The sequence below is a fragment of the Falco rusticolus genome, chromosome 9 (assembly GCF_015220075.1).
Source record: "Falco rusticolus isolate bFalRus1 chromosome 9, bFalRus1.pri, whole genome shotgun sequence".
Classification (NCBI taxonomy): domain Eukaryota; kingdom Metazoa; phylum Chordata; class Aves; order Falconiformes; family Falconidae; genus Falco; species Falco rusticolus.
In genome coordinates this window covers 32,926,297-32,938,897 of record NC_051195.1, presented here as the reverse complement: position 1 = coordinate 32,938,897, position 12,601 = coordinate 32,926,297, and the positions used below count along the sequence as shown (strand labels likewise).

General features: G+C 45.0%; 1 protein-coding gene across 4 annotated transcripts in view; it reads left to right on the top strand.

Annotated features, from left to right (window-relative positions):
• The window catches only part of XPNPEP1 (X-prolyl aminopeptidase 1), a 32,018-nt gene that overhangs the window by 13,271 nt on the left and 6,146 nt on the right, over positions 1-12,601 (top strand). For all 4 annotated transcript variants that reach the window (XR_005106128.1, XM_037399842.1, XM_037399841.1 and 1 more), the window contains 9 exons: positions 338-481; positions 862-957; positions 3,201-3,282; positions 4,239-4,449; positions 7,216-7,305; positions 8,623-8,673; positions 9,814-9,872; positions 10,565-10,642; positions 11,143-11,214. Coding sequence is in view for 3 of the 4 variants with exons in the window: in XM_037399842.1 (XP_037255739.1) it covers positions 338-481; positions 862-957; positions 3,201-3,282; positions 4,239-4,449; positions 7,216-7,305; positions 8,623-8,673; positions 9,814-9,872; positions 10,565-10,642; positions 11,143-11,214 (883 nt within the window). In the remaining variant the exon portion in view is untranslated. The remainder of the gene's footprint in view (positions 1-337; positions 482-861; positions 958-3,200; positions 3,283-4,238; positions 4,450-7,215; positions 7,306-8,622; positions 8,674-9,813; positions 9,873-10,564; positions 10,643-11,142; positions 11,215-12,601) is intronic.

Below are 12,601 nucleotides of genomic sequence, written 5' to 3'. Positions count from 1 at the left end.
GTGGTTCTGCACTGGGGTAGAAGACACCCTTACAGCAGCCTCTGGGGTGGCTTCTTCCAGTAACTTCTGTCTCCCAGCTGGAGCACTTGTTCAGCTCAAGCATGAGGCTCCAGGTCTGCAAGGTTCTGTATGTGCTACTGGCTGTAGCAGCTGTGTTTGTGGAACTGTAATTGTAATAGCTTTTGCTTTGTTTTTAACGAATGGGAAGGAGAGGCTGGATGGAAAGAAGGAGACTCAGATTCTTGAGTATGCCCCCTGTGAATGGGGCTGTTGCTGAACCAGTGTGTGTTCTTCAAAGCCGTCACTCTTAATTTTTTTTTTTTTTTCCCTTTGGTAGATCAGTGGAAGAGGATGTCCAAAGCCTTGAGGAGTGCTGGTCACGACCTTGTGCCCGTCAAAGAAAACCTGATCGATACAATCTGGACAGATTGTCCTCAGCGACCCTGCAAGCCTCTCATCACGCTGGACCTAAGTTATACAGGTAAGAAGCTTAACTCTCAGTAGACAGGAACTGTTTCTACTGCCCTGTCCCCTTTGCTTTCCTCTTACAAAGTGGTGAGAAAAACACTACTGCAGCGCAATATGATCCACTATGAATAGGTCATGAAGGTGATCGGACCTCAGCTAATGACCCCATTGTCCTCAAAACTTCAAATAGCCATTTACTAGATAACTTCAAAATAAATCTATGGATGTGTGGAGGGCAGCTCGTTTGAGAGTTCGTATCGGTTACTAGAAAGAAATGAGGAGCACAAGCACAGTATGTTTTGGGTACCTCCAAAACCCAGTGCATTGGTTTGTGCTTACATCATCATCCCCAGTAAGGCTGGTGACTGTAGCTTTTCATACTGTGTTTTGCAGGGGTCAGCTGGAGAGACAAAATTGTAGCCCTTCGTTCAAAAATGGCTGAGAGGAAAGTCCTGTGGTTTGTGGTAACAGCCTTGGATGAAGTAGCATGTAAGTCTTTGCATTGCCTTTCTCAGTTCTTCCTACAAAATAAATGTCCTTGGAAAGGAGGAACCTTGCCAGGGTGAGAGGCACTTACGACAGCTAATGTGTTCGTTAGAGGTCACTTGTATCAAGTGCAGTGGTGGTAATGGGTCGCAGTGACCCTGTATTTCTACCTAGTGCCTTAATACACCAGTGCAGCTCCCGAGTACTTTCTTGGCCCAGGAAACACAGCAAATCACCACCTTTGAAAAACAGCCCAGGCAAAGGGAAGGGAAGATTATATATAAAGCCTAAGGCAGTTTGAAAGGGGAAAAAAAGACCTGTGAGATTTTCTAGCTGTAAAATATCCTGATGCTGCCATACCCTATGGGAAGATGGAGACTTTTCTGCTGTGAAGTCTGGGCTATAAACAAAGCAATGCAACATGTGGCTTTGTATAGGTAAGGCGAGGGTGGGGTACACGGCGTTCATGGTAGTCTTCCTAATTGTCACTACCCTTTAAGTCAGTCTCTACCTTTCCAGCGTTTGGCAAATGCTTTGGTTAAAACAAGTAAGTCAGGGCTCAACTTGTATTTCCAGATCGTTTCAACCCAGGGTCACAGAGTCCCATTGGAGAGTCCCCTCGGTGTTTGGGGCCCCAGGATGACCAGGTCTCCATGCCCTGGCTCCCAGCCCAGTGTGTAGGAAGCGAGAATGGCCAGAAACAGCAGTGGTTTCCCTGGGACTGTTGTTATTAGTGCTGTATATCCTTTGTGCAGAAATCACCAGTGTATAGACTGGTGCAGTGGGAACGTAGTGCTGGCAGGGTGTGAGTGCTGCTAATGCCTGTGTCCCGTGTCTGATCTGAAATGATAGAAATTAAGGTGGTGTGTTCCTAACTCCAGCACTGCCAGTGCAATGTCTCTGGTGCTGGGTGAAGCCAGCCCGCTGAGGTCTGCGGGCTCTCCTGGATCTGTGACACTGAGCAAAGAGCTTGTTTCATGAAAGAAGTACTTCTGAGAGTGGTGAATAGGACTCCTCCCTGGGGAGGCCTGTGTGAGTAGAGATTGTGTGTCTCACCTTTTCAGGTGCATCTCCAATTAAATTAATGATAAATTGGTGCCCTGAGGTGGTTTCATTTTCAGATGGAATGTCTACAGCAAAGCCAAGCTGGGTTATGAATCAAGGGTTTTAAGATGGACCAGAGGAGGTCATGAGAGAAGCTTATTGCTGGGTGCCTGGTTGATTTCCTGTCCAAAAGGGGGAGACGTTGCCTTTAATTTTATCTAATTCAATTCACTGTGTTAAACTCCAGACAAGTTTCTAGGGATATAGAGAGCCTCAGAGGAGGCTGTAGCCTCCTTACTGCATTGGGAGTCGGCTGAGAGAGGAAGTTTGTACCCATGCAGTAAAGAGTTCTTTGTGGCTCTTTCCTGCTTTCAAGTGACCTACTCCTTCCCTGGGGAGAATCAAACTCTATTTTTACTTTTGTGGCAGAATTTGCACAGTTCAATGAATACAGTGCTGGGTTGTGATTTAGGACATGTTGGTTCTTTTCCCAGCTGTCCTGCTGGCTGGCCTTACTGCTTTGAGTAACTCATTTCAGCTAATTGGATACCCTGGGGTTTTTATTTGACCCTAAAATCAGAGATTTGGAGATGCTGCACATCTACTTCCCCTCTTGACTTTGAAATTTTGTGGCATAAAACCTTTGTGAAAAACCTTAGTACTATGCAGTCTCAGCCTGAGACGTTGGAGGCACCTAAATGAAGGCTCTTTGGAGTATTTTAGTCTTGCCTAGGCTGTCTCCCTCTTCCTTCAAGTATCAAAAGGATTGGAATGAAATGGTAACTTGTAACATTGTCTCCTGGCTGTTGAGAAGTGAGCTTTTGCTGCATTACACAGACCAGAAAGGGCAAACACAATTTTTTTTTTATTTTTTTTTTTTTTTTTTTTTTAGCGTGTGTCCTTGTCTTTTTTTTTTTTGCCTGTGTCTGGTTTCTTCCAAGCCAGCCCTCCTTTAGAAGTTAAACCCCATTTCTTTGCCCGATGGGAGAGTTTAAACTGCAGTTCTGGTGCCATCTCCTGGCAAAAACTTAGGATTGCGGGAAAAACAGCAGGACGTGGGACAGCTGGGTGGGAGCTGGACCCACGGCCTGTACCCGTGACGACTCATTGCTTGACTGTGTTTTGCTGAGATTATTTTTGGCTTTCTCTAATGTTACAAAAGATGAACCAGGACTGTGATTCTTGGCGTTCTTATTTTCCAGGGCTTTTCAACCTCCGAGGCTCTGATGTTGAGTACAATCCTGTGTTTTTTGCATACGCCGTCATAGGAATGAACACAATCAGGTGCTTGTATTCCCCTCTTCTGTCCCCCAAGATACATTTTTCTGTGGGAGAGCTGTTCTAGCAAAGCATTTGTCTTTTCAAAACACCTACACTTGGGCACTTTAATGTCCTTTCTGAGCACTTTGTTTGAACATTAATTACTCTCCTCCCCTGAGCAGAGCTACAGAGGCAGCGAAGAGCTCTGCTGCACTCCTCAGCACCTTTGCTGTCTTGCTGGGTGACTGTGGGTATGATGGCTGAGCCCTCTGTCACCCTGAAATAATGCAGAGGGCCCTTGGAGCCCTGGGTGAAGTGTGGGTAAGAGCCAACACTGGCCTGGACATTGGAAAACTTTTCTCTAATGTCATTGATGAGTCACTTCAAAACTGCAGGGATTGTGTAGGAAAGTTTCAGGGCTGGCTTATGACAGAAGGCTTCTTTCCTGTGACTGCCCCATATAATGAGCCTCAGCAAGCATAAGTCTTTAGAAGAAAAAGAGATGAATCTGCTAGCTATATGCATCTGAGGTAAAACCTGGCTGGGTGAGTACCAGTTGTATGTGAAGGTGGAGCTGAACTTTCCAGTCCAGTAAAAGCAAGAACAATGTGGTACTTGGAACAGTAGCTTTTCAATTTCCAGATGTTGCCCTTAAAAATTAGAGAATGGGCACCATTTGCCTCTCTTTATTCTCTGCTGCATGAAGCGCAATGATGGGATGCAGCCATTTTGAATGTGTCATACAAACAAAAATGTTATCAGCTCCTTTCCTCTTAGCAGGGTGGTATGTCTAAATTTCAAAGCAGGATTTAAGTTGTGTGAAGGGCAGTGGTTAAAACAATATAGGCCAAAGTATAGTGCATAATTAACTAACTCCTTTCTCCCTGAAATGTCACCAGAATGGTTTCTCCTTCCCTTCTTTACTCCAGTCACTATCAGATGTGGTCCCACCTATCTGTTCTGTCCAATTTGTTTCTCAGGCTCTTCATTGATGGTGACCGGATGATGGACCCAGCTGTGAGGGAGCACTTACAGCTTGACTGTACCCTGGAGCCTGAGTTTAAAATCCAGGTGATGCCCTATGGATCTATCGTGTCGGAGCTACAGGCTGTTGGTGCAGGCCTCTCAGCCAAGGAGAAAGTGTGGCTCAGTGACAAAGCCAGCTATGCTCTGACTGAGGCTATTCCCAAGGTTAGTAGCCCATGCAAGGGAAAATACTTCTCTCTGCTCAGCGTGGTCAGGAACAGTGTTAGTAAGGGCAGCTGGCCTCAGCTTCCCCTCTGCAAAGCATGGTGCAGGCTGCAGCTTGTGCAGAAGGGATCCAGCTATGCTGAGGTATCGAGAGGTTGTTAATCCTGGGGTTGCTCTCGCTGGAGCTGCCCTTCCAGTTTGCTAAGCTGATTTATCCAAAGAATTGTCAGCTTAAGATAAGACAAGTATAGTGAGAGAGGGGAGGGGGGGAGGAAACAGGGTGAATTTGGGTCATTCTGTCCATGGATGGAGCATCAGCCTTATGTGGACCAGCAGTGAGAGCTGGAAACTTGCAGAAACTGAAGCAGGGATGTTGAGCAGGATTTTCAGGAGGGGGCATCTGGCTTGATCTGAGCGTCCGAAGATGGTTCCCCTTATATCTTCAAGCCACTAAAGCAAATCAGGCAATATGTGGCATCCAGTACCGAAGACAGGAGGGACAGGGTGATAGAGCTGTTGCAGCAGGGAACCTTGCGAGGACACATACAACCTGCAGGCACTGGTTGCTCATGCAGTGAGTGTGTCTGCTGAGGGACAGTTGCAGCATCAGAATAATTTCTGTACAGCTTTATGTGCTATATCTTACCCTTGAACTTCGCTGTCTGGGAGTCATGCAGTCCACTTATTATTCCGGTAGTCATGAAAGGAGATACTCGGGGAAAGACACACCAGCAACTATGAGCAAATAAGCTGGTTTCCATGCATCTTGTGTACATCTCTTGTTTGCCAGAGTTCACGTTCCCTGGAATGCCATCCGGTTTACAAAGCTATTTAGTACCAAACACGTACTGTGAGTAAATATGGGTGGGAGTTAGGGACCAGTGAGTATTTTCCAGATGTTGCCTTGAAAGACCCACTGAACACAATCGGTGCTTGTGCTAGGTTACTAAACAGTCTGGGCTTCCTACCTGAGAATCGCAGGGCTCAGTTGAAGGAGTTGCTGAAGGAAGAACTGAATTGTAAAAAGTGTTTGGCTGTAGGTCTGCATTCACACACCACCAGGTTTCTGCTCCACCAGGCAAGCAGGTATCTCCTGCCTGTTTCATGTGCTGCGTGGTTGTTCTGCAGGTGTGTGTATGATGCAGCCATACCTGTGACAACAGAGCTAACTCATGAGGCCTGAAGGCTTTTTCAGTGCACAGGAATTCTAAGAGTGGTCTCAGCTTTGTGTCTTCCCTGCCTCAAGGAACTGTGCATTAGAAAGCAGGAGAGGAAGGACTGAAATGTCTTGATTAAAAATCACTTAGTCACTGAAAGAGCCAAACGTTTCCCAGTTCCTCATGCTGGGCCTTTTTCTCCAGCTGTACACCACTTTACACCAGCTGAAAAACTAGCCTGGGGTGCTTTGAAGAACCCCAGTGTTAGAAGTCCATCTACTGTCCGTCTCCATGAAAGCCAAATATTGACGCTGGCGAAAATCCAGTCCATTATTAACACAGATCTGCAAACCCTTTATAGATCTGCCTACAGCTGCATGTAAATATGCTTTTCACAGAAGATTAATAGAACCTACCAGACTCCAAAAAGCCAAGCCAATCTAAGAATCTGACTATTCAGAAGTTTTGTCCTGACTTTGATAAAAGGACTTTCCTGACTTGTGGCTTCTTCAGTGCTTTAGTTTCTGCATAGTATAGTATAATTGTCTTGCTATTTTTAAGAGTTTGGAAACTGTAAGCCGGTAGGATTTGTGTGAAATTGGTCTTTGCTGAGGGTCTGCCAGGCCTTTCCCATGAATTTGAGTGGTATTTATCATATGCCGGTGCATTGAAAATAGGAAAACAGCATGCTGCTTGGGCTGTGCTTGTGTAGATGCTTATCCCATCTCCTGATATATAATGGGTAGAGCAGAGAACTGTGGGGCAAAAGACATCGTTCTTGTTCCTTCTTCTGATGCTAAGGGTAGCGAGGCTTGGGCAAGTCATCGTAGTTGGTGTATTTCTGAAGACATGCCCAGAACCGGCTAATCTAAGGACAGCTGATGTTTGGGGAAGTGCACAGTGGTAAGGTAAGTTCTTAATGCAGGGCTGCCCTGTCCAGGCACAGGAAAGCTTTGTCTCGAACTGCTGATGTAAGTTTCTTTCAAAAGTGGATGGCATGTAAAGCTCATCTTTGCAAAGGCCTTTCATGTTTCTTGGGGCTTCAATGTGTTTGTCAGAGCTGCTGATCATTAGAAGTGATGATGCTCAGTGCTGGAGAAGTCAGAGTCTTGAGGGGCCTGCCAGGTTCAATTCCAGTGCTTGGTACCCAGGCTGGGTTCCTTTTGCTCCTTGCTGCTTGGGGGTGACGGGTAACAAATGAAGGTGACTTTTTAGGTCTCTTTGCACAGCCTAAACTCCAACTTAGTCCCTGGGATTGGTGTTTCTTACTGGCTTTCTCTTGGCCTTTAGTGTACATCAGCAACATGAAACCCATGGCTCAGACATTGATATGTATGGTATTTAAGATATCCAAATCTTCACCCTGCTTCGTGGCAAGCTGTTAACTCTTTAGTTCCTTGGATTTCTCTGTGGCTGTTCTTTCTTCAGTCAGGGACTGTTTCTCTTTATTCCCCAGTACACTTTATCTGACTACTGGCAACCAGTATCTCACAGCACTGAAGGTTGAGAGAGACCGCCAAAGTACAAATTATGGCCAGGCTGAGATATTAAACCTCTAGGATTATGTAGTCTGACTAATCCACAAGTAATCCCTGTCCTTCTGCTGCAGGCTTACAGATACCTCACCCCATATACCCCCATCTGCATTGCAAAAGCTGTGAAGAATGCATCAGAAACGGAAGGCATGAGAAGAGCACATGTAAGTGAAGCCTTCAGAGCCTCCTTGCACATGACAACAGGTTTGCTTTATGTTTAGGGAAAGAGATTACATTCTCCTTTCAGTTTTAGTGTTTTGGATTAAAAAGCAGGTAAGAATTTGGATGGCAGGGTAAAAATGGTTATCTGTCAGACATCTGCCGTTGAAGCAGTTTTTTTGCTTGTTTAGCATTCCCTCGGGATGAAGAGCAACATTTGTTGCTGTGGGGTATTACCAACCATACTCTGTTGGAAGACTGTGCAGACTTGAGAAGTGTTGTTTAGATTATGGGTCCTCAAAGGGATGTTCTCTCCCCTTTGCCAGTTCTGTTGTCTTTCTCAGTGGAGCCTTCAAATTGTTATCACTTGAATAAACACAACCTAAAGAACGCAGAGAAATTCTTCGACGCATGGTGCAAAACACAGGCCAAGATGTTCAGAAACAGACAGTGTTCTCAAAGCACTTTGGTTTTGTGTCATCATTGTGACGCTCTGGAAATGATGCTGATTTCTCAGGAGGCTTCGTATTTTCAAGCAAAGAAGCTGCCTGTGAAACAGGTTCATGGTGGGGCTGAAGTTTGTCTTGCTTATTTCCTGTTAATTTTCAAGCGGCAATTTTTGCAACACAAGAAGTATGCTAGTTAAAACAGGGCTGGCAGTTCTGAACTTGTCCCATGTTTTCTGCTAGCTTCTTGGGAACTGCTACTTTCAGTGCTTTTCTTTTCCTGTTACTTAAGGGAAGTAAAAATACTTGTACTGAGCAGAGACACTTCATTACTTGCCACCTGAGGACAAAATTGTGCCTTGCTCTTGTACACTTGTCTCTTGCTTCTTGCCTCTGCATGCTGCAAACGTGTAGAAAAAAGGAAGAAAAACAGGGGTTATCAGGCGAGAATGAAGCCAGGAGCTGTGACAGACTGTGGTGCCTGTGTGCCCAAAGGGCATGTTCCCCTGACACATCACCAGATGTGTTGTGTGGTTGCCTTCCACGATCTGAAATACAAGATCTTGTGTGTTAAAGCAAGAGAGACTTGAAAGTTGTGTAAGGTAAAGCCAATGTTTGCTAAGTACTTGGTAATTCTTCACAGTAAGATACTTCCCAGCAGTAAACCTTTATTAATGTTTATTTAGTTGTCCAGATACATTTCTAGTGCTTGTGTTAATTACAGGGTGCAGAACTTGGAAAGACCACTTAAATAATCTGTTAGTTTGTGTTTCTGAAACTTGCAGATTGAATTTTTTGCATCAAAACCTCTTTATACTGTGGCTTGATAAATCTTTATTCTTTCAATTCCCTTTTCTTGTGCTTATCTTAACATAGATTAAAGATGCTGTTGCCCTGTGTGAGCTCTTCAACTGGCTGGAGAAAGAGGTAGTGTATTAATTTTTTTTAACTTGGAGATTTTATTGCCATGTAAAACTCTGCATTAGCATAAACTTTTTGGTAGTCTTTATAGTGCCTTTGCTAAAAGTGGGGAAACAGTTGGGGTTTTACCTGTGTTTTTTGGGGGATTTCAATCATGCTTTCATCCAAAGCTGAATGAGTTGAAAACATACTCTCATTCATTTTACACAGACCAAAGCCAGAGCGTATGAGAAATGACCTGAACAGGCTTAATATAGTTTTAATACTATCTTGTGCTGGTTTGGTATTGTAAATCATGAAATAATATCCAATTTGATACAAAGAATTATTCTCATCAGTCAGTGTTGTCTGGCAGTATGGACAGATTTGGCGTTTATGAATGGAGAGGTGCAGTCATGCCCAGTGAAAATGCAATAAAGACAATTTACTCATGTTTTCTCTGGGTTACAAGTACACGGTGAAGGTGCAGAGTGCTAACTGTTACTCAGCAACTTAATAAGCTGTGCTCCTTCTGTGCCACTGCCTGTCTGAATCTATTGACTTTACCTATGGAGATGGCTTGATGACTTCCAGAAGGTGCCTTTTTACATGTCTGAGTACCTCAACAAGTCTGCCTCAGGGATTATGAAACGTAACTCTTGCTCCCCTTTGCCTGCTGTCCAGTCCTGGGGAAGTTGTCTCACAGGTTTTAATTTATCAAATGCTGAAAGTAAAATTTCACATCCTTTTGTTTTTCCTGCAACTGCTTCAATTTCGGATTTTAAAGCATAAAAATTCTGCTAATACTATGGGCTGTTGGAGAGAACTGATTAAGCTTAGTGTAACCTGTCTGTGAAGAGATACCGCCTTATGAGGTGTTACCTTTGTATATATCTCAGTGAAGTTAATACTGCAGTAACCACTAACTGCTCCCTAGTCAGGGTTCAGCAGTCCTGCTTTGACCGTCTCTGCTTCCCACTTCTCACATGTGCTGCGAAGTATTGCTAGGTTTGTGTTTATCATTCCTGAGGAATGAGGACAGAAAACCTGGAAAGGCGCCACTTCGAGAATGGGTTTCATAATGCACAGACGAAGCCCAGTGCTTAAGCGTATAGCATTTTCTTTACTTGTTGGTGTACTAATTCAACCTACATCTCTGCCCACTAGGTTCCAAAGGGAACGGTAACAGAAATAATTGCTGCAGACAAAGCAGAGGAGTTTCGCAGGTAAAAAGTAAATCCTCTGTGAGGGTGTTTTCTTGGTGGCTTTTTTATCCTTTTCTTTTTTTTTGTTTTAGTCTTTAGAAGTCTAGAACATGCATATATTTTACCTGAGGACAAACCATTACTACAGGATTTCATTGAACACTTAAAAGAGTTGTGGAAGAATTGGGTCTCTTGGGAGATACAAGCCCCAGCCCACTGGATCATACCTGCTTTCCTTTTGAGATAGCAATGAGAAGTGCTGCAGGTTAGGACACTTCAATACGAGATAGTTGCTTTCTTACTATGGAGGAATTGATGTAAGAGTTAGATTTTCTCCTCTTCTGATGGGAGAGTGAGCAGCATTTGTATTGAGAGATACTCCCATGTGTATGTCAATAGGACCTCTGAAAATGCCTTTGAGCAAATAAGTAACAAAGAAGAAATTGTTCAGGTCATCTCATCCCTGGGTGGTCTGTGGTGAATTTTTTGCTTGTAAGGAAAGGCTAGAGATGGAAGGCAGGTTTCCACATGGTTGGGATGACAGGGCTCCAATCTGTTCAGTTCTTCTACCTGAGTGCACTTGCCCACGTGGCTTTCAGGGCTAAGGGGAATGCTGAGGTGATGTGAAATTAAGGATGGGGCACTCCAGGTGCCACCGGTGCCTGGTGTACTCCTCTTGCTTGTGCTGTAGCGATGACAATCTTTTCTTTCAGCCAACAGAAAGACTTCGTTGAATTGAGTTTTGCTACCATATCAAGCACAGGTCCAAATGGAGCCATCATTCACTACAAGTAAGAGAAACGCAGCTTCTCCTTTCATCCTTCAGCAAACATAGTTGGAACGAGCTGTCTGGCTTCTTTGTGGAGTCACAACAGGGAGATGTAGTCGCTGTTGATTGCCATCTTGCTTTATTCCACCAGAGCTTCTGCACTTACTAAATAAAGATCTCTGCCTGCTGGCAGCATGCACGTACTATGATGCTGATCTGCTCAGGGGCCATAGAAAAGGGCTGTTTTGGGGGCAGAAGTCTGTGAAGGGTGAATATGAAGTCCAAACTGTTCTGAAATACATCCAGGAACAGATGTTGAGGGTTTTGCTGGAAGCACTATTTACTGTAGACAGATATATTCCTCGGTATGATACTTGGCTCAGCATGTGTGGGATTTCCATCATTGCCACAAGAAATCAGAGCTGACAATCTAAGCTGGCACTTAAGATGGTTTCTGGACTGCAGACATGGGCTGGAGACCTTAAAACTGTGGAACAAACCCCTTTGTGTTTAACTAAACAGGCCAGTTCCTGAGACCAACAGAACACTGTCTGTGAACGAGATCTACCTGCTGGACTCAGGAGCACAGTACAAGTGAGTGGGATGAATGGTGCTGAACCTCTGCGTTTTCTGTTGCCAGTGACCACCTGCAGGGTCAACTCACAGCTGCAGGGGCAGGCATGGCAATGTTTAGTTTCGAGTGCAGTGCCATTTCACAGAGAGCCTGCTCACTGTATCCCCTCTGGAGGGCATTTGTGGGGTTCTGAATATAGCCAAGTGCATCAGTCAGTGGGTGACTGATCCATGACAGGAGGCCTGACCTAGGCTCAGGACAGCAGATGAGGGCTGCTGACAAGCCTTGTCTGGGGTAGGGGACGAGATCTAAAAGCACGGTTCCCGTCTGGGTCCCATTACCAGCATGATGGTAGCAGTGCTGTAGCTGGTGGTGCATGCTCCTGTCTGTTGCAGCTCTGCTCACCTGGCACATTGGTGTTAGAGCTGTAGGGAACAGGGAGCAGGCCTCACTGCCCTGGTTTAGCTGTGGGCTCCCTACACAGCAGCCTGCACAGCTGAGTGAGGCACCTACCCTGCCAGCATCTGCTCTGTGGGCAGATTTGACTGATGTTGAAGTCAGAACAAGGTGGGCAATGGAGCAGGACAGCACTGCCCTGTGGTGTTCTCTGCCTTTCCAGAGAGGCAAGGTTGCTCATCCCAGTGGCCACTTGGGTCTCAGGTGGTTTTGGAAAGGCATCACCTCGGTTGACTCATTCAGTGCTGTTTTGACAGTGCTATTCAGTGGCCTCTATCTCTGAAGCTGTTTACTGTGGAACTCTTGACTCCATGGAAAATAAAAGAGGTGATGTTTTTAACCAGTGTAAATAGATGAGAAACGGCTTGTTCAGAAAGATGCAGGACAGGCCTGCCTGCTTCTTTGAGATGAGCTTTGTCTTTAGAGCTATGCCTTATTGTTATGTCAGTCAGTCAGTCAGAGCTTTGAAAGAGAACCATACAGACACTGTTTGGTAAGAATTTACAAGGAGATCAAGGAGATATTTTTTTTCTCTCTCTCCGCCCCCATCCCCCCCCCCGCCCCCCGATGGCCTAATTAACAATTTCCTTAGTGGCACTATGAAAATCAGCCCTTTGAATACGATGTAAGCTGGACGTCAATGGCACTTAGTACAACATTATGACGGGGATGTTCTACTTGTCCCTGCTGAGAAGTTAAACCATGAGTTCTTCGTGGCCGTGGCCTGTGTGTGCTGGGGAAAAGCATAGTCACTGGAGTGAGTGTTTCAAAGAGAACTCGGTATTTCCAGAGCCTCTGTTTTTTGACAGCAGGCTCAAAATGATATTTGTAGAAGGAACTCGGAGCCAATTTCTGACACCTCAGACTAACCCCTATCCAAATGTTGGAAAACCTCTAGAAATCTTAGCACAAGACATCCTGAGGATGAAAGGGACATTATACCCCCTTATG